This window comes from Silene latifolia, chromosome X (assembly GCF_048544455.1).
Source record: "Silene latifolia isolate original U9 population chromosome X, ASM4854445v1, whole genome shotgun sequence".
NCBI lineage: Eukaryota > Viridiplantae > Streptophyta > Magnoliopsida > Caryophyllales > Caryophyllaceae > Silene > Silene latifolia.
The window spans coordinates 29,242,635-29,264,545 of record NC_133537.1 but is presented as its reverse complement, the minus strand read 5'-3'; the positions used below and the strand labels follow the sequence as shown (position 1 = coordinate 29,264,545).

General features: G+C 39.1%; 1 protein-coding gene across 1 annotated transcript; it reads right to left on the bottom strand.

Annotated features, from left to right (window-relative positions):
* Positions 1 to 7,165: 7,165 nt before the first annotated feature.
* Positions 7,166 to 8,642, bottom strand: LOC141617111 (uncharacterized). Its single transcript, XM_074434284.1, has 2 exons — positions 8,109 to 8,642; positions 7,166 to 8,044 (listed from the first exon to the last, which is right to left on the bottom strand). Exons 1-2 carry the CDS (start codon positions 8,640 to 8,642, stop codon positions 7,166 to 7,168), a joined length of 1,413 nt encoding a protein of 470 aa, XP_074290385.1.
* Positions 8,643 to 21,911: the final 13,269 nt, after the last annotated feature.

Below are 21,911 nucleotides of genomic sequence, written 5' to 3'. Positions count from 1 at the left end.
GTAATTGTCTGCTCACATGTGACCATGTAAGCTGTGAAATGTTGGTGTTTGTTGACAACTTTAAGTGGTGACATTCTGGCTTAAAATGATAAAATTTGTACATGTAAGCATCGTAGGTGTGATATGTAGGTGTTGTAGAATGAAATATGTCTTAACTGTTGTCTATGTTTGACACTAAAAGAAGGGTCACAAATTGCCTAAAGATGGTTACATTGTCATTGAATGTGATAATATGAGCAAGTTTTGTGATATTTATTTAAAACTAAAACAAGGGTCACAAATTCACTAAAGATTCTTACATTCTTATGCTCTGTTCACATGTAATCATGTAAGCTGCAATATGTAGGTGGCTGTTGACAACTAAAAATGGTGAAATTCTGACTTAAGGTTGTAACATTTTTGGAAGTGATCATCATAGTAGTGTCTGTAGGTCTATTAATTTGTGAAATTATATGTATATTTATTAGTCAGTAATGTTTAGCAGCACTTGTCTATCCTTCAAAATTGTAGTCACATTTAGACTAAAGTTAGGTACATTCTTATTGTCTGTTCGCATGTGACCATGAAAGCGTGAAATGTTGGTGTTTGTTGACAAACTTTAACTGGTGACATTATTGTTTAACATGATAACATTTGTACATGTAAGAATCGTAGGTGTGATATGTAGGTGTTGTAGAATGAAATCTGACTTAACTGTTGTCTATGTTTGACATTTAAATAGGTGACAAAACTGCCTTAAGATGGTTACATTGTCATTGAATGTTATAATGTAACCATTTCTATTATGATATGTCAACAAGTTGCAATATGTAGGTGATGTGTATTTAAAAGTAAAAGAAGGGTCACAAATTCACTAAAGATGATTACATTATTATGGTCTGTTGACATGTAACCATTAAAGCTGCAATATGTAGGTGTCTGTTGAAAACTAAGAATGGTGACATTCTGACTTAAGGAAGTAACATTTTTGTAATTGACCATCATAGCAGTGATATGTAGGTCTGTTAATTTGTGAATTTATATGTATATGTAATGGGCATTAAATTAGTGCAATATCCTTCTAATCGAAAGTTGTCCTTTTCTAGGCGCGTATACTGAAATGGTACCAGTCAAAGAGGAACTAACATTTGGTGTCACGCTTGCATCGTCAAATGGCAGAAGAATTGAGGGTGGATCCTCCCCTGTCTCAGCAGAGTCGGCAACAGCAGAACGCAGTGGTTGGAGAAGCGGGAGAAGCAGAGGAAGAGACCTTGTCGCAGAAATTGGATAGCGACCCCGCCTTCTATGCCGAATACATTGCCATGCTTGACCAGGTGGACGCGGCTATGGAGAACGTGGTTCTCCCACCCTCATTTGACTTGGGGATTGATGACATTGGACGAACACCAGCCCGCTCATACGAGCTCAGGTACACTCGTGCTAGCGACCGTCAACCAGCAGTCCCTGTTTCAAATTGCCCTAAGGAAGTCCTCCGTCCCCCGAACCGTCCTAATCAAAAGCCTGGCGGCAAGAAGAAGTGAAGTAGTTGCAGCGGTCGTTAACAAAGAACTGTCGTTAACTGATAATGTTGTAGTATTTTGGGACAACACTTTTGGTCCTTCCCTGCAGTGAAGGGAATGTTACATAGTCCTTTTGTTAAACTCTTAAGTGTAGACTATTGGGGTATGTATTACCCGTACTGTAGTTACCCTTCGCATTGTGACATATACGAACAAAAATGGTCACAATGTTGTAGTAAAGTAGTAACATTTTGATGCTGACCATAAAAGTCAGCATGTTATAAACAACAGCTGTTATCATGTTAAGTTTAACTCTCAACGGTTAAACATAGGTACATGCCTGACATAGGATGGTCAAATTTCCAACAATGACATATGTCAGCAATTATAGTCATTGATGTTCCCATGTTAACAGTTCAGTAACCATGTTAAATAATGGTAACATCCAACGCTGAATAACCATCATATAGATCAACAAAAAACAACTTTTGAAAGGTGGGAAAGGAAAGAAAAAAAAAGTATAAATATTTGAGTACGAAAAATATATAGTGAAAATGAGATATCTCAAAATATTTAGTCTCAAATGTGAGCATGTTGTGTGATGTGTATTAAAAACTAAAAGAAGGGTCACAATTAGCCTAAAGATGGTTACATTCTTATGGTTTGTATACATGTGACCATATTTGCTCTGATATGTAGGTGTATGTTGACAACTTAAAAATGGTGACATTCATACTTAAGGTAGCAACATTTTTTAAAGTGAGCATCATAACAGGTAAGAGGAATAACCCATATTTACAACAGAAAGACACATGTCCACAGGTCAAAAAAACATTCGAAAACAAACAACATTACACTGAAACTTAAAGTCAAAATACTTAATTTATGACTAAAAATGGTGATATTGATAGATAACTACTAATGTCATCACCTTGTTCCCTAAATGTGACCAGTTTCTAGCATCATAATATGGTAACATATATGAACGCAGATATATCAATCTGATTTCATATATGTTACAGCTTATATGAGTACACTCGTCACACAAAATAAACTGGTCTAACAAACAGTTCATAGTACCCAAAAAATTTCCCGAAAATGTTTGAGTTATGTCATGTGGGGCAAAGTAGATCAAATCAGACGCGGAATAGGTGTGTACATGGTACTGCCTTGTTCAGTCGCTTTCTTAGCCTTCTTCTTAGTCCCCAGATTTCTTTTCTTACGTGCACTATGACCCTTTGTCATACAACGTACTGGATCTAGAATTGGAGGCCCAGTCGGGTCTACGTTGGGTACATATTCATTACGTTGCTCTTCGTCCATACTGAGTTTGGACAGTAACAACTGCACTTCCTCATTATCCTTCACATACAACTTCTCAAAAATAAGCCTAGCCTCAACAACATTGTGGCATTTAGTGATAAGATGGTTTGTAGCAATCAACATTGAACGACGCCAGTTTATGGCGTCATTGGCAGCGCTTCTGCGAATGTCGCTTGGAAGAAGCCTCTCCCACACAGCTTTCTTGGAGAATTTTGTCCATCTCCGTAATATGTACCTGTTGGGTATCTCCCCAACAGAATGCATGTGGAGGACACGAATTATGTGACTGCAAAATATACCCATAACCTGGAACTTTCGGCAAGTGCATTCAATTAACTGATTAGAGAAATCATACGTGACATGATGTGCCCCATCCTCAGAAGCAGCGGGGTGGAGGCGGTACACCAACAGAGGGTCATCAACTGCCAAGTATGTGGCACGAGTTCCCATTGCAAGAGCGAATTCTCTCTCGAAGATGCGAAAGAGCTCCACGGTATAAACTTGAGATGCATGAAGCAACAGGTCAGCAAAAGGGTAAACGGAGGTGGGCGTGGATCTTATACCGTTGAATTCTTTCCGCTCCACCTCACTTCTCCATCTTCTCACCGTGTTTTCAAATATCCCAAAGAAAGCAGTAACTGACGTGGTCTTTGAAGCTTGAAAACTCATGGCATGGTTTGTGTTCTCGCTCCTCTGAGACAACAATATCCCGGCATAAAAGAATTCATTGTTCAATGCAGTGCTCCATTTAACTCTATGTTTATATAGTCTCTTAAACCATGAATGGCCCTCTAACCCATAGTCTTTCATCATTTTGTGCCAAGTTTCTTCAAATTCTGATTCATTGAAATAACCATTGAGACATTTGTTGAATAAGTTCTGGAACGGTCGATCACCCTTTAATTTCCCAAAGTGAGAGATTGCGTTTTGCTGAATGTGCCACTGACATAACCTATGTCTTGCTGTGGAATAAACCTGTGAACATGTCACCATTATTAGTGTAAAATGTTATCATCAAAATAAAAATTAAGATGGTCACATCTGGTATGTTAATGGGTTCACTCACAAAATGTAACCATGTTAATGGGTTACATTTATCGTTAAAGTGGTCACTTTTTGCGATAAAATGGTCACATATATAGCTTACCATCTTTTTGAAATAAATTGATCACATTTTTGCATATACATGTTATCAAGTTAACCCTACATTACTGAGATACATTATTGTGTAAGCTATCAACATTTGTAATTGAAATAACTTTGTCACCACCTGAACTGATAAATGTCCCTCCTTTGACCAGATTTCACAATTTTCAATTGTCATTGTCACCAGTTTTAGATTTTTGACACTTTGGATGACCCTATGTCTTGCTGTGTGGTAAACCTGTGAACATGTCACCATTATTAGTGCAAAATAAAAATTAAGATGGTGACATCTGGTTTTGTAATGGGTTCATTCATAAATGTAACCATGTTAAATAGTCGGTAATGTGGAGACTTTTGAGTGTGTACAAGAAAACAATCGTAAAAATAGTTACATTTATAATTTATAATGTGTCAATATCTTATACAGACCACATTTGTCTGTGAACATGGTATCATTTGGTAAATTTCGTACAATGTTAGTATAGATGCTATAAATGTAACCACATTTCAGGTGCATACAAGGAGAAACATATATCAGCTTAGATGGCGACATGTTAATTAAAATAGAAATGTTGATAGCTTAAACAATAATGTAAGCAGTACAAGGATGATTTATACAAAGTGTGAAAATTTAAAACTGGTGACAATGTGATCAATTTATCTACAAAAAGATGGTAAGCTATATATGTGACCAATGTATCGCAAAAAGTGACCACTTTAACGATAAATGTGACCTTGGCATGTTTGTTAGCTGTAACATGTTACCAATGTGGGTATTAGATGGTAAATTACTAAACTTGCTTGCATTTGTGATAAAGTCATAACATCTCTATCAATGACATAGTGACATTTGGAAACTGTGACCAGTTTATGGAGAAATGTGACCCTGTTAATATATATGTGAGACTGGTCAGACTTCAACTGTAATGAGATAATGTCAAACCTCTTTGATGACATTTGCTATTGCTTGGCCTTGGTCAGTAAAGATAGAGACTGGTCGGATTTCATCTCCCATGGATTCATTGAAAACTTTGATAACCACTCAAATGATTCTTGATTCTCGTTCGACAGGAATGGACACCCGAACAAACTTTCGACCAATGATTGTTGATACCAACAAAGGCTCCACAAATAAGATGGTACCTATTCGTACGATAAGTAGTGTCGAATATGATTACGTCTAGGTATAACAAATAGTCCTCTCTCATCATTGCGTCCCGCCAAAATATGTTACTTAATCTTCCTTCTTCGTTAAATTCAACGCGAAAGAAAAAACCCGGCTCCTCCGCTTGCCTGCTCGTCAGAAGGTTGATCAATGTTGCTGCATCACCTCCTTCAATTTTTTTCATCCGCAATCTATTTACATAGTTGATATGATCTCGCTTTGTGTACCCAACGAACTCATCGCCACTAGCAGCTGCCGCAACAACTCTGAATTAAACCGAAGGGGCCACATGAGCTTCAGTCATTGCCTTTATTAACTCGCCCTCCGCTTCTGAAATCTTGCGCTGGGGGCGGGGGGGGGGGGGGGTTAACAGGTGATTGTGCTCGATCTCATGCTGCAGCACCTCCCATACTCCTTCCTCATTAACTTGCGTCCTGACACAGGCTTTGCACTCACAACGAGTAATTAAAACATTCCTCAAATTGCTGTTTAAAACTTCAACGTCACCATTTAAACTGCCTTTACTCTTGAACATCTAAAGTATCGCTCAATGAACGGTCTGTCTTTCTTGTTAGCCCGCCCAGATGTCGATTTCTTGACACTAAATCCAATGTGTTGCGAATGTTTAATATATAAAGCATAAATATGCTCCCATTTCGCTGCTTTGATTCCAAGAAGAGAACCGGATAAATCAGTACCTGTGACAAATGCATCCGATTGTGTTAGAATAATAACACTGTGCAAAGGTAATTTAAACTTCGTAGTCAAAAAACCTAAAATAGAAGTAAATATGCATAAACGTGATAACTTCTGAATCAGTGTGGCAAATTCAGCAACATAAAAACTAATATTTCTACAGTCACGAAAACATGAAAACAGGCCAAATAAAATCTTTAAATCTTTATATAGAACACAACAAATAAAATCTTTAAATGTTAAGCGTATTATCAGCATCGTCACAGCTTCATCATCGTCACAAATTCATTGTTGTTAAAGGTTTAATAACAACAATAAAATTTAACAACAACACAACAACAAATATTACACTAGCTTGAGTTATATTGCCCTAAATATCATCAAAAAACAGAACATAACAAAACTTACAATCATAATAAGGGAAAAAAACGAACCTTTATTTATCATCATGGTCACAAATTCGTCGTCAGTAACGACAGGCACTAGACTATCATCGTTATTAACAGCACCCATAGAATCTTCTAAAACCGTCTCTAAAGCCAACAGAGCATCTTCGTCCTCCATTTTTTCTTAGTGATTAAGATTTGAAAAAATAAGATGGTTATATTAGTTGAAGATTTACATGATGTTTTTGTGAGAAATTATAGGTTGATAGAGCTTGAAGATGAAGATGTATGAGAGCTTGAAGATGAATGCTTTTTTTGAAAGGAGATGGTGACTGATAGGGAGGCTAAGATGTCCCAAAAAGTATGATAGCTTGGGGTATGGGTGGGGTTGGGGGGAAAAAACAAATAATTTCTGAGCACAAAAAACGAGATTGGGTGTAATATTTAAATCAACCTACTAGTACACCCACCCACCCAAATCACACGGATATCCTATTATTTGGCCCGTCTTCACCTTGTAACGGATATAGTGCGTCTTCAATGAGAATTTGTGCTACTAAATAGACACGAAGATCTCCTATTATATTGTGTTTTACATTGTGTTGTCAAAAGTGCCGCTGATTGGTTGTAAACTTGTAATAATAATACTTTCTTTGTCTCGTCAAATTATTATCAACAACAATTATTATATAAACCGTTTTTATAAATATTATAGTCAAATAGTTACCTAAAACCCTTTTAAAATAACTTCCATCAATTACCAACTTTCATAACAAGGATATTAAGGTCTTTCGTTATATGGTTTTACAATGTGATATTGTAAAACCGTTTTACAGAAACTTACTCTATAAAATTTTAATATTTGTAATATACTTACAAAGACAAATCAAATAAAATCACACAAAATAACATAGCTATATTATATTTTTTTTGAAGGAAAACATTGGTTTTTATATTAGATCAATTTCCGCAAGTGATATGACAACCTGCGGGAAATCCGTTACAATAATGATGGCATCCCCGACACGCTCGCAAATTCGGGTAAGACAATGAGCCACAGTATTCCCCCCACATTTTACATGATAACAATTATTAGATTCGAAAGAGCTAAGAAGAGTACACAAATCCTCGACACAAAGTCCAACCGGTGTCCTTGCTATGTCCTTGTCCCGCACAGCCCTCACCAAATTCAGTGCATCACATTCCAAAGCAATACCTGAAAGCCCTTTTTCCCTCGCAATGTCAAGACCGAAGATGGCTGATTGAGCTTCCGCAACCTCCACATCCCATTCTGCCCCGACACGCCTACTACCCATCCAGAGAATACGCCCATCCTTATCCAGCGCTACCGCACCCAACCCAACACTCCCGTTTCCGGCCATGTACGCATCCGTATTTATTTTAATAATACCTGCCAATGGAGGAGACCAAGCACTCCTACCTACCTCATTGAACATACACCTAGCAATAACACGGTCCGCATAGTAATCAGCCACCATCTTAACCAGTCCCGAACAGACAACATTCTCATTTGGAGGAGACTCTTCAAACAACCTCTGGTTCCGTATAGTCCACATCGAACACACAATATCAAGAAACCTTCCCCGCTCATCATATCTTAGTTTATGGAGTATCCAAGTAATTCGTTCCTCACAAGACTCATGCGGGGCAGCCTCGACAAACTCCCCTAAACCGCTCGCCTTCCAGTGGATTTTCATCCATGCGCACCCAAACAAAGCAGGGTCACTGCATTCCTCTTCGTGACAGAAATTACAGAGCGGGCTCAGGCAGCAATGTCGACGAAAGAGACTCTTCCGCACAGGTAAAATCTTCGCATAAATTTTCCAAACTAAATGGGACAATTTAGGAGGTATTTTAATTAAGCTGTCAGACCTGCTTCCATGAACACAACGAATCCCCACTCTCTCTCGGTGTTGTGGCATTCCTCCTTTCTACCCAATACCCGAACTTTACCGTATATTTCCCATCCTTTGTCCGCCACCAGTAAATTTCATCGATTGGCATTCTTTTACTCAGAGGTAATTTGAGCACCAGTTTCACATCATCCTCAGTCATTACCTCACAAAGTACCTCGATATTCCATCGCTCGTTATCAACATCAATGAAATCCGACACTTTCATATTAGGATCCGCTTCAACGTTTGGCATAGGAACCTTTCCTGCATTCTCACCCGGTAACCAGGCTTCACACACACCCCTATGCTTTGCCCGTTCCCGACTCTCCACTTTAGCCCTTCCAGTAGCTAGCAGCGATTTTGAGCCCCACATGCTACCCCATGAGAAACTCGGGTCATACCCTCTTCTAGCCTCCATGACAGAATCATTTTTGAAGTATCTTGCTTTCAAGACCCGGCCTACCAACGAGTTTGGGGTTGGGAGCAGCCTCCAAACTTGTTTCGCCAACATTTAGCTTCCTTCTATTGGCCAAAATTTAGGAATTAAGAAATAAAGTTGATGATGTAGGGTTCCCCTGATCTTTACAAAGATTATTTACTCTCTTTATTCTTTCCGTTACTAATATTCTAATAAGGAAGCTTTATTTCGTCAGTTGTCAATAACTTTCACAACCCTTTGATATTTACATGACTTAGTTAATACTCCCCTACTCCCCCCCCCCCCAACACCTCCCCCCCAATTCAACTTCACACTATACATTTACTTTTTCACGTTTGTCAACGAGTATTCTGCGTGACAAATATGTTTAGCTACGTATTTGAAAAAATGATAAAGAATGAATATTTATAACGGAAAATTCACATGGTACCCTCGAACTTTGACATTTTGTACGTGGTAAAGTTCAAGGGTAACACGTGAATTTTCCGTATTGAGAGAAAGTTAAAATTGAGAGAAAGTTAAAATTGAAGTTGAATGGAACAAGATCCCTCATGAATATATTTTTACTTGCGTATTGAGAGAAAGTTAAAATTGAATGCTCACTTATGAATAGTGTACAAAATAGAAATGTGTAGTGTGAAGTTGAATGGAAGGAGTACACTATAATATAAAAAAGTAAACACACGGATATAAAATTCGGGAAAAATATGAAAAATTAAAATGTTACGACAAAACCAAACATTTTACATAATTTGTGAAAATTATTTGGCCCGAGAGTAAATAAGAAATTCGGATAGAGTAAAATGGGAGATTAGGTTACAATTTATTTGGCTTGAGAGTAATATTATTATTACTACTTTTATTCGACTGAATTATAATGATAATGTAATAATTCATGTACTTTTACACGGATTTAAAAGTAACTCGTGCATTTTTTGCACGGGATTAAAACTAGTATTAACAAAGGAAACAAATCAATACTATATACTAAATCCCGAAACCAAGGGACTTCAATGTAATTAAAGAAAGTTATATAAATTAATTATACTATATAGTTTTAAATCTATAGCACCGTGTGGTGGACCCGATTAAGGGATCTCAATGCAAATATTATATAGTTTTAGGTTAAAATTAAATTATATAGAAGCTTGGTAATTTTCCTAAACATTTGTAAGAGACTAAAACATGGTTAATTACCTTAAAATAAAATAATTAATTATGATGGTCTGTTTCCTTAAAATAAATAATTATTTAAGATGGTCAATTTTAAGGAGACTAAAAGAAAGAAGATGCTTGGTAATTTTCCTAAATATTTATAGAAGACTAGAAGACGGTAAATTTCCTTAAAATAAAATAATTAATTAGTATAAATATGCATACTTATGGTATTAATTATTATCATCATAAAATTATATATTAAATTTAAAATCTATGCAATTTTATTAAACTTTATAGTTTATTAGATGTATAGAGATGTTAATTATTTAAGATACAAAAATATAATATAAGTAGGTTATAAATAATTCAAGTTAGATTCCATAATATATAATATTGCATAGTTCTTTCGATTTGATTTAATGCATATATGTAATATATTTATATATAAATATATAATCCTCTTAAAATTGCATGCCTAAGTAGTAAAAGTAATTTCGTCAGTAAAGAAAAGAATGGTAGTAACATTGGATATAGTTATATGATTGTAACACCTCCGCACACCAGGACGCCTTACCAAGGACCATCTTAGTGTATGACAGTGTCACCATCTCGGTCTCCCAAGGAAGTAGATCAAATTAGACACAAAAAGAACAATTATAAAATATTAATGTACCTCATACAATGTGACTCAATACAAACTCTTTACACCGAAGATACAACTACAACACTCATGGCACGGCATCTCTAAACTGGTAGCGTGATGACTCGATCCCTCCAATCCTAGCAGCCACAAACAACAGTACCTGCTAAGCAAACTGCTCACCATCCCCGAATGGATCACCGCAGGTTTTACAAAACAACAACAACGGGGTCAGTATTACTCAAACAATATAAGGCAAGCAATAAGGTAACTAGTTGATCATCCACACTCCCCGGTCTCCCGATCTCACATAGTAACCGACTACACACCGAGGTGTGTAGCCCTGCCATATTACCCATCGCAACAGGTAATCCACGCCGCCAGTGGGTGACCGCAGCCGATCCCACCGAGTCCAGCTCATCAACGAGCGACTAAAACAAATCCATGTCCCTTAATGTGCACATCCTCTCCCGTGGCAGGTTCCGCGGAGAGCGAACTAGGGTGTGAAGCCACTCCCGCAAGTGACTCCACCACAATCACAACACACAGCATCACAGCTGTCACAACCTCTCCACACCAACACCGTCACAACAACGCCCATACTCCGATGATCAGCAGTTATCAATAATCACGAAATAATCATGCCATAACAATTAACAGTAAAACTGAGTAGGAAACCCTACCTCGTCGTAAAGCATGAAAGACGTCCATACACAGCCAAGCACGACTCCAAAAAGCATCCTAACAATGATAATGATACGTGCATTTTATATAGTCTTTTTAGCCTATTTTATGCACATATTTCTATGCTTTTATCGTGGTTTTATGCTACGAAATGCCCCGAATATGCTACTTTGGGTTATTTTGTCTTATTTGCAGGAATGAACCCAAAAGTAATTAAATCAAGCCATTTACCGTCCGTTTTGCATACATTTGGAGGAAGAGTGGATTTGGAGCGGAAATATTGCTGTCTTGGGATGCGTGAAGCTATTTCGGGAGCTAAAAGGACAAGTCAAAGTCAATCTAACGTGAATAATGAGCTGCTGAAGTCAAGATCCACTTGATCGAGTAGTTTTCCATTCGATCGAGTGGTTTTAGGTTTAATAAATAGTCGCTCGAGCAGTTTTATGGTCGATCGACCAGTTCAATAATAGCATTTACTCGATCGAGCACTAATCTTGGTCGATCGAGCAGTTTTTGGCTGAGTTTGCTCGATCGAGTGGTTTTATTCCACTCGATCGAGTGGATTTGTCTACGGGCTGGGCTTTTTAGATTTAATTTCGTCAATTAGGTTAATAAATCCTATTTTCTTATAAATAGGAGTGAGCACGACATAATTAGGGGGCTTCTCCTCTCTAATTATTCCAATACACTGTGACTGTTACTTTTGTTCTTCCTTATTTCCGGATCATTTAATTCAGTAATTCTTTCTTCTCTTCCTTACTCTTATTTAATGTTTATTGTTCTTACTTCCTTTATTCTCATTCTTCTTTATTCCATGTCTAGCTAATTCCCTTAATATGTTAGGATTAGGGAAGTCGTGGTAGTAATATGTTAGGATCGACTTGATTAGATTAGTCTTGCGATAAGAATTGTATTAAGCAATATAATTGTTATTAGGTTGAATGTATGCATGCAGGAGACCATTTATTTAGTTACCCCCAACCTGGATCGAATGATTGGAAGGGCAGGCTTGCTTAATTACAATAGGTGATACCTAATTAGGGCGAAATCTAAGTTAGGAGACCCTAGGGCGATTAGAGACCGAAAGGGTATAATCGTAGGTTTAAGGACCGAAAGGTGACGACCTCGCTCTTCTTATCAATAGTTTAATCGACTCAGTTGACCCGATATTGTAGCTGCCACGGTAGACCGACTCCTAGCATATTTCCTTTCTCTTACTGTTAATTTCTCTCATCTTTACTTCTCTCGCCTTAGTCTCTATTAGTTTAGTCAAAACACAATCAAAACCCCCAATAGTGACATTAGACAGATAGAATAGACAAGTAGATAGTAAACCGCCTCCCTGTGGAGATCGACCCTACTTACCGCTGACTTCTGTTAGTAGTAGCTAGGTATTTATTTTTGGTACAGAAACGACCGTATCAAATTTTGGCGCCGTTGTCGGGGAGGCAAATAATTATTTACTTGTTTAATTTTTGTCTGTTTTTAGCCTCAGAGGATTTTTCCATTGAGGTCGTTCTAATCTTTCCTTTAGTGCTGTTTTGATAGGCCTTACAGGTACTACCTAGACAGATCTAGGTGAAAGATCGTCAAAGGGAAGGCTTGAGTACCTTTGACCCATCACCAATGTCTTATTATATGGAACAGCCGGTGATTTGCTGCGGGAGATGTGGTTCTGCTAAGCACAATGCAGCTGTAATTGCGCCGCCACATCCACCCTATCAATGGCCACCGCAACAAGATCCTCCTTATATACAAGAAGAAGAAATTGCGGAGCTGAAATCTTTATTGGAGACACTTGCATCTCAAATGCAAGATTATGATCGAGTGAGGCAAGATTATGATAGACGCACTTTTTCGCGACTTGATAAGCTCGAAACTGACATTGCTCAGTTAGCAGTTGAGATGCAAGAAGAAGAGGTAGCGGAACTGAGGTCTTTAATGAAGACATTCGTATCCATGAGGCAAGAGAGTGATAGACGTATGGATGCTCAAATCATTGAGTGAGTCCAAATTGCTCGATTAGCGGTGAGTCGAATAATTGGCAACCAGAAGAGGTATACCTTGCTGAGAGCGGTTTTTCCCCTGAGGAAACCATGTTGCCCAATGCTGAGGATGACTTTTATGACTCGAACAACGAGTTTCTATCACATTTCACTGCCTTACACGAGGATTTCAGCCCTATACAGGAGGAATCACTCGATCGAGTGACTAATATTAGTCGATCGAGTGGATTCCCAGAAGAAAGTGCTCGATCGAGTGAAATTTCTACTCGATCGAGTGAAACGCAGGAGGAAAGTGGTCGATCGAGTATTAATTCTACTCGATCGAGTAGTCTGGCCATTGGGAGCATTGATGCGTTACTTGGGGTCGTTTTAGACGACAATTTTGACGATAATAATGGATACGGTGAGTCTCCCATATTCAAAGCCGAGCTGGATGCGCTTGAGGCTGAGATTTACGGGATGAAATCCACTGAGGAGATTGATGAAGAAGCAGCTGAGTCGGTAATTACTCCTAGCACGAAAGAGGTAATAAATTCTTTTATCTATGATTCCGTCATTGAGAGCGACCAACCTGAGGTAGTAAATGATAATTTTATTATTGTTTGTTTTAATAGTATTTTGCCTCATTTGATTCGTACTTCTTCTTTTAAAGCTATACCTCCTCATATGTGGACGCGTAATTTAACGATTTTTCACCATCCTTGTCGTTTTAATCTTGTCAAACTAAAACGGGACCCTAATATATTGACAATTGCTCCCGCGCTCCTTTATTTTGTGGATAAATTTAGGAGCTCGCATAGGAAATCTGTTAGACTTAAATGTTTACATATTTTTATTTCCTATTTCTTCAATCCACTATGGTTCTACTTATGCTTTTGTGTAGCACATGCGCAGATGTACGATCTCATGTCTTTGCGCGCTTTGAGTCAAGCTTTTTGATTGTAACTAATTAGAGAGCCTCAAGAAAAAGAAAGGTCTAGCTGGGACTGTCTGCTAGCGCTACCCGGGAGGCAACCCGGAGATTTTATTTTGCATTTTATTTCATTTAAGTTGTAATAAATGGTCTTCGTACCATAAACTTTATCAGTAATGCTTGTCTTGTTAGTTTGCGGGCTGTTTTCACTGCGTTTTGCAGGAATTACATTGAGGATCACTCGATCGAGTACTTTTTGTACTCGATCGAGCACTTTTGCTGCCAAATCCTCTCGATCGAGCAGTTTTTCTACTCGATCAACCACCTGCAAAAAGAGAATCTACTCGATCGACCTGAATTCCTATCGATCGAGCAGTTTTTGGATGCCCATTCACTCGTTTGACTTGGATTAGCTTCTTGTGACGGTTTTCCGGGCCTTTAGCAACCTCCCATCTTCATGGTCGGTTTGGGGAGGTCCCTTTATTCGTGCAATCTTGTGAGCTTTCCGTATTTACTCTCTTTCTCTTTTAGTTTGCATTTCCTTTCCATGTTTTGGTACAATGGGGGCATTGTACGGTTTGGTTTGGGGAGGTTATGCATCCATATTTGTGTCTGCATGTTGTTTTTATTGCACTTCTGTTGTCACGTTTAATTTCTGTATGCATTGTTGTTTATTTTTAATAAAAATTCAAAAATCTCATAAAAATAGAAAAAATTCAAAAAAATTCAAAAATTTTCACGTTTATTTTAGCATGTAGGTTGAGTCGGAACGGTAGATTTCGATGATGAAATTGCACTGCAATTGTCTTTTTGCTTAAGCCTTGCAAAAACTAAATATCTTTTAGCTTTGTCTTATTGCATATCTACGAGTTAATGTTAAAATTTAGCTGAACGAATAGACTTGACCTGAAATTTTGGCAACCTACTTATAATTTCTAAGAATTAGAGCCGTATAAACTGGTGTCATTTGTGACCAGTTTTATGTAGGATTGTGAGTAGTTACTCCTTGCATAACATGTTCATTAATTTGCACGTATATGAAATTCAATTGCTTTTTGCCGTCATACATTCGGGTTAGTGGTTAGTGTCACATGCAGGGAGGTGCTTACAATTTCCCTTTCTTTCATTTCTACCCATTTAACTCCACATTAGCCAAATTTGCCTGTTGACCTTTAGCTACATTCCAAATTTAGCCTGCCTTGTCAAGCTAGTTTAGATTGTTCTGCGGTATACTGTCTATTGTATCAAATTTTGGCGCGTATTCTGTTGATTCGGAGTTGGTAATCTATGAAGGAAAGGAGGATGAAAAAAAGACATGAAAAAGAAACGAAAAAAAAAAAAAAAGTTGACAAAAAAAAGAAAAAGAAGAAATCGAAAAAAATATGAAAAGGAAAAGAAAAAAAAAGATGTTGTTTGATGAGACGGTTTCACTCCTATGCTTTATTTACATTTATTGAGGAGTATTTTCAGTTCGGTTTGGTGAGTTTTATGCCAAATGAAGGGCATATGTGCTTAATTCATAATTGAGTTGGAAATGGATGTCGTCATATGGTTCTGTTTAGGTACTAGCTTGATCACCTATACCTCCACATTCCCATAATTATTTTGCCTTTTCTTACCCATTTCCTCACTTTACCATATTTTTGTAAGCCCTCGGCTGTGACAGGACCTTGTTTGGTTGGAATATGTGTATGGTAGCTATAATTGTCTATCATATTAGTTGCATGCATGTTTATGTGGGTCGTAGTTTAGGTGAGCGACTATTTTTCTTCCTCTCTTACACATATATGTTCACCCTTTGCTTCATGAGAGAAGAGCGACCCGTGAGAGTCCATTATCAAAGGTCTTGCAAGGTCGACGGTTCAGTTTTATTATAAACATCTTATAACTCGTTTGCATTTGACTGTTTGCTATAAGTGTTAGTTTGCTTGCATTAAATTGGCTTAAGTGGGCATTTGTAGCTAGCTCTGAGTTATCTTTTCCGTTCCATTAGTTGCATTTTAGTTTACTCGGGGACGAGTAAAGGTTTGGTTTGGGGAGATTTGATACGTGCATTTTATATAGTCTTTTTAGCCTATTTTATGCACGTATTTCTATGCTTTTATCGTGGTTTTATGCTACGAAATGCCCCGAATATGCTACTTTGGGTTATTTTGTCTTATTTGCAGGAATGAACCCAAAAGTAATTAAATCAAGCCATTTACCGTCCGTTTTGCATACATTTGGAGGAAGAGTGGATTTGGAGCGGAAATATTGCTGTCTTGGGATGCGTGAAGCTATTTCGGGAGCTAAAAGGACAAGTCAAAGTCAATCTAACGTGAATAATGAGCTGCTGAAGTCAAGATCCACTTGATCGAGTAGTTTTCCACTCGATCGAGTGGTTTTAGGTTTAATAAATAGTCGCTCGAGCAGTTTTATGGTCGATCGACCAGTTCAATAATAGCATTTACTCGATCGAGCACTAATCTTGGTCGATCGAGCAGTTTTTGGCTGAGTTTGCTCGATCGAGTGGTTTTATTCCACTCGATCGAGTGGATTTGTCTACGGGCAGGGCTTTTTAGGTTTAATTCCGTCAATTAGGATAATAAATCCTATTTTCTTATAAATAGGAGTGAGCACGACATAATTAGAGGGCTTCTCCTCTCTAATTATTCCAATACACTGTGACTGTTACTTTTGTTCTTCCTTATTTCCGGATCATTTAATTCAGTAATTCTTTCTTCTCTTCCTTACTCTTATTTAATGTTTATTGTTCTTACTTCCTTTATTCTCGTTCTTCTTTATTCCATGTCTAACTAATTCCCTTAATATGTTAGGATTAGGGAAGTCGTGGTAGTAATATGTTAGGATCGACTTGATTAGATTAGTCTTGCGATAAGAATTGTATTAAGCAATATAATTGTTATTAGGTTGAATGTATGCATGCAGGAGACCATTTATTTAGTTACCCCCAACCTGGATCGAAAGATTGGAAGGGAAGACTTGCTTAATTACAATAGGTGATACCTAATTAGGGCGAAAGCTAAGTTAGGAGACTCTAGGGCGATTAGAGACCGAAAGGGTATAATCGTAGGTTTAAGGACCGAAAGGTGACGACCTCGCTCTTCTTATCAATAGTTTAATCGACTCAGTTGACCCGATAGTGTAGCTGCCACGGTAGACCGACTCCTAGCATATTTACTTCTCTCGCCTTAGTCTCTATTAGTTTAGTCAAAACACAATCAAAACCTCCAATAGTGACATTAGACAGATAGAATAGACAAGTAGATAGTAAACCGCCTCCCTGTGGAGATCGACCCTACTTACCGCTGACTTCTGTTAGTAGTAGCTAGGTATTTATTTTTGGTACAGAAACGACCGTATCAGATAACCACCTCCTATTACACAACTATACTCAAAGAATCACCCAAAAGAACACAGGGCAGGGACTTACCTAACAATACGCCTCGACGGAGACATAGACGGCCACCACACACGCCATCCTTCCCTAGCGAATCCCGTCCTTCTCATGGTGGAGGTTTAGTCTATAACATTAAGGTGTGAAGAGATGGGGTGATAAGAGAGGGAGATAGGCTAGGGTTTGAGAAAGAGGAACTGTTGAGGAAATGGGAAATGAAATGAATCTCGCGAACTTGCATTTTATATTAACGTCTCGACAGTAGCCATACTCGGTCGAGTACTGGGGTACTCGGCCGAGTATAGGTGATACTCGGCCGAGTAGTCTCCGCTAGGTCGAGTATACAATCCTATAAAGTTCATGTTAAGAGCCTGATCCCTTACCCATTCATCCCTAAGGTCTGTTTGGTCAACAAGGTCAGTCAAGAGAGTCCTTAGATATCCTGGGTATTACGCCCTTCCCCCCTCTCTAAAAAGAACTTCGTCCCCGAAGTTCAGTCTCCACGACATCAACAGCAAGGCTTCGCAAAAATGCAATCTACATACATAAAGACATACTGACTCTGACCGTACTTGATACTATTACTACATCGCATTATTCACCCAACAATCATACCATTACAGCTGCCATACACAAAATGTACAAGAAATACTCCATCATAAATTCACAACAAAATATGTTCATATCCCATACCACATGTTTTTCGTATACCAATCTGGTGTAAGCAACACAACGACCACCAAAAGCACACACCCTACACACTCATACAGAATTGCTCAACGCACGTTCATACTCCTTACAATATAACCTAGATGCAACTTCAAAGAAGCGTAATGGAATTTCAACGAAACACACTGAGACTTCCATAACATGTATGTAACATAATGTAACATCAAAGCGATTTCAAATATTATAGACATAGTTTCATCGTTTGTTCACGCGACATTACTCTTCCCCTCTTAAAGGAACTTCGTCCCCGAAGTTCACCGCTACACACTTTCCGTACCGCGAACCAACACATACATCCCAACTGTGACATTACCCATAACTATGAATGACCTTACTGAATATTACAAAGCTTACTCTATGACATTACACGATTGTGACTCATAGCAACAGAATATGACAGCAATTAAGTATTCTCTATAGATCCAGAGGTGAGGTTAACAAATGATAACACTTTATTCGTTAGCCTTTATGTTAGACATGTACCGACCACCAGGTTCATTTATCCAGTTGGCCCGATTATAACTGTAACCAAACAGGGAAGTTACGATAGATAGCATTGAATCATCAACATGCAAATGTATAGACTCGGGGCAGTTATGACATGTTCTTACTATGTTTTAGTATTCCCACACTAAATAAGAACTCCACCAGTACTATGACCAAGTTAAGATCCTTCATGTTGACCGTGACAATATGTCTAATCTTCATAAATTGATATACTACCCCAAGTATATACATACCAACGTAGACCGTTTACGCCAAATGATACTATGAAACACCCACCCACTTTAACATGTAGACAACCAAATTCATCTGACAGTTAATAAGCATACATCACAAGGGATCCCTGTAACAGTACAATTCGGCCGAGTATGAATGGTTATTCGGTCGAGTATGCTCTACTCGGTCGAGTATAAGGGTATACTCGGCCGAGTAAGCCTTACTCGGTCAAGTATTCTTTATACTCGGTCGAGTTGTAATAGGCAGAGAGCCAACAATTGCAATCCAACATCCTGTGTTACCTGCATCCAAACATACTACCACAATACGGAATATAACCGATTCCACGAGGTCCACAGTTAAGCCAAAAGAAAGGTAACGGCCTTAAGGCCAAGTACAGTCATCCATAGTAACAAATAAACGCCGAAAGTAACATCCAACATAAAAGTAATAGGTCCAACACAAAAGAAATAAATCCAACACCAAAGAAGCCACTCCAAGCAATCTAACAACATAAGGTCAAGAACGAGGACCCTCCTCCATGTCATCATCACCACCTGCGCCAGAAGTAGCTGCGCCTGAACTGCCCACACCTGGAAAACCTGCTGCTGCTGCTGCTGATGAATCTCCTCCTAGCTGACTGCCATAGTTGGCTCCCCACGGTCCCGCAAGGCAGCCAAACTCAGTCTCCTCCGCAGGTCTCCAGTAACTCGGGTCAACTCCGTAGCTGTGGAATACTCCCGTGTCCACTCCCGGTCCCCTCCACCAGACAGGTTGTGCTAGCTGTGTCCCTATACCCTAGTTAAGGGCCATCTCATGCATGTTGCGGAGCACCAAAGTAGTGGAGATCCGCTCAGCCAGGTCACTCGGCTGCATCCTGGGGTCATGCACTGTGAGGTAGGGCGAGTACTGGTAAGGGTAGAAGTCAGGGGCGGAGTAAGAGGGCTCAGGTACAACCGGGTCTACCCTAGACTACCTTACCCTACGGCGCTCTCGAGGTGGGGGAGGTGCCTCCTGCTGCCCCTCAGGCACGGTGACAGGCTCAGGTAAGTCCAAGAGGATCCTTGGGTCAATCAGGTAGGTTTGGGGCGCAGGCTTAGGAATAGCACAAGGCTCCCACTCAGCCAAATGGTCAACCACAGGGAGATGGGCTGGGTCTGGAAGCACCATCCACATAGATCCCCTCACCCTCCAGGCATAAGACCCGTCATCCATCTTCCTCAACCATCTGTTCTGACGTCAGTACTGAGCGTCCATGGTAGGCACAATCTCTACATACTCATTCCCCTCAGGAGGTGGGGCCTCAAAATATGTTAGGCGCTGAGCTAGGCGGGTCACTATGGCCCCACAAGCAATGTGTCGGGTATCGGACTGAGCCATGCGCTCAAGACTAGAGCACACTACCCCTGGAGCACTGTAGTAGAACGGTTTCTGACGGTGTAGATTAAGATAAGACATAAGCAACATGACCTCGTGAGAATTGATCTTACTCACGTCATCCCTCGCATACAACAGGCAGGTCAACATCCTCAAGAACATGCGAAGAACAACATGCTGAACATCGTTAATTAGCATGGAACTGGCGCTAGGAGTAGGTCGGCTAGTCAAGTATGGAAGGTAAAGAGGTGCACCGCTGTTCTTGGCCACATCACTAAGGTACCCCTCCCCCTCGGCCTCTAGACCCAAATGGTCAGCAAACTCGTCTAAGGTAAGCTCATGATCATCATTCATGAGACGAAAAGAGACAGTCTTTCCCTTTTTGTCATAAACATAGGAGCTCAAAAACTCCAAGGTCAAGTGGGGGTAGGATTTCTTCCTCAGGTGATATAATCCCTCCATACCCAGAATCCGAAAGATGTGAAATATGTCCTCTTTAATCCCTAAAGTCTCAAGAATTCCAGGATTAATACAGCGGGTGGGACGGAATGGACGACGCATAAGGGCCACAAAAGCCTTACGGTGATTGAGATCAGAGAATATTACCGATGGATGTGCCTCCACCGGTGGAACTACAGGTTCACGGCTTGACTGACCCGTCTCAAGCTGGACATTAGCACGAGTTCTTTTGTTGGGTAAGCCTATGGTTTTCACCATACTGCAAAAGAACAAGTTTTAACAGGGGATTGACTCAACAACTCTTATAGCAAAAGACGGACTGTTTTCAATTGTATACAGATTTTGAAACGATCTTTTAAGACAAATTTTATCAGAAAATCACTAAATACTTTACAAATTATATTATTAGAAGCTTTAAGTTGCCTCAAACCAAAGGATAAACATCAAACAAAAAGGATTTCGTTTTTAGCAACCCTAGGATATAGAAATCAAATTTTAAACCATGAAATTGCTTAAACAAGGGCATACACGAGGTTTATATACGATTAAATCCAAGAATTAGTGAGATGAATACTCGATTTCAGATGCCCACAAAGAGAATTCGAAGTATAGTTGAAATTATACCATAACTTTGAAAATAAAAAGAGAAATCGACTTAAAACCTTACCTTAGATTGGTTTATGGAAAGGGAGAATGAATTAATCACCAAGGATTGTCCCCAAAAACTTGAGAAAGGAAGGGTTGGAGTTTTAGAGAGAAGGAGATGTGAAGATGGGAGGCGGAAATAAGAAAGAATGGGACGAAAATAGGGTTTTTGTATAACCCGTGTAAGTCCCGCTACAACAATACTCGGTCGAGTGTTGGTCATACTCGGCCGAGTGTTGACTACTCGGTCGAGTATCCTCCTTGCTCGGTCGAGTTTTCAAGGACAGTAGCGATTATAATTTTCACCAAACGGACACTCGGTCGAGTAGCTTTATACTCGGCCGAGTATGGTCTACTCGGTCGAGTACAGTACTCTACTCGGTCGAGTTTCCAAAAGTGAAGAGGAAATCATAAATTTTCATTGTTCCTGCAAAATAAATAACATCGTTCGGAGTTCCGTGCAACCGGCTCGCCACTATTAGAGCGTAGTTCTACCACATAAACACATATCAACACGTATTTTGTACATCCACTACTAATTCGATCATCATTTCTACCTTCATTCCTCACTTTGCTATGAAACGACTACACCCTACCTTTTAGCATACTTAGC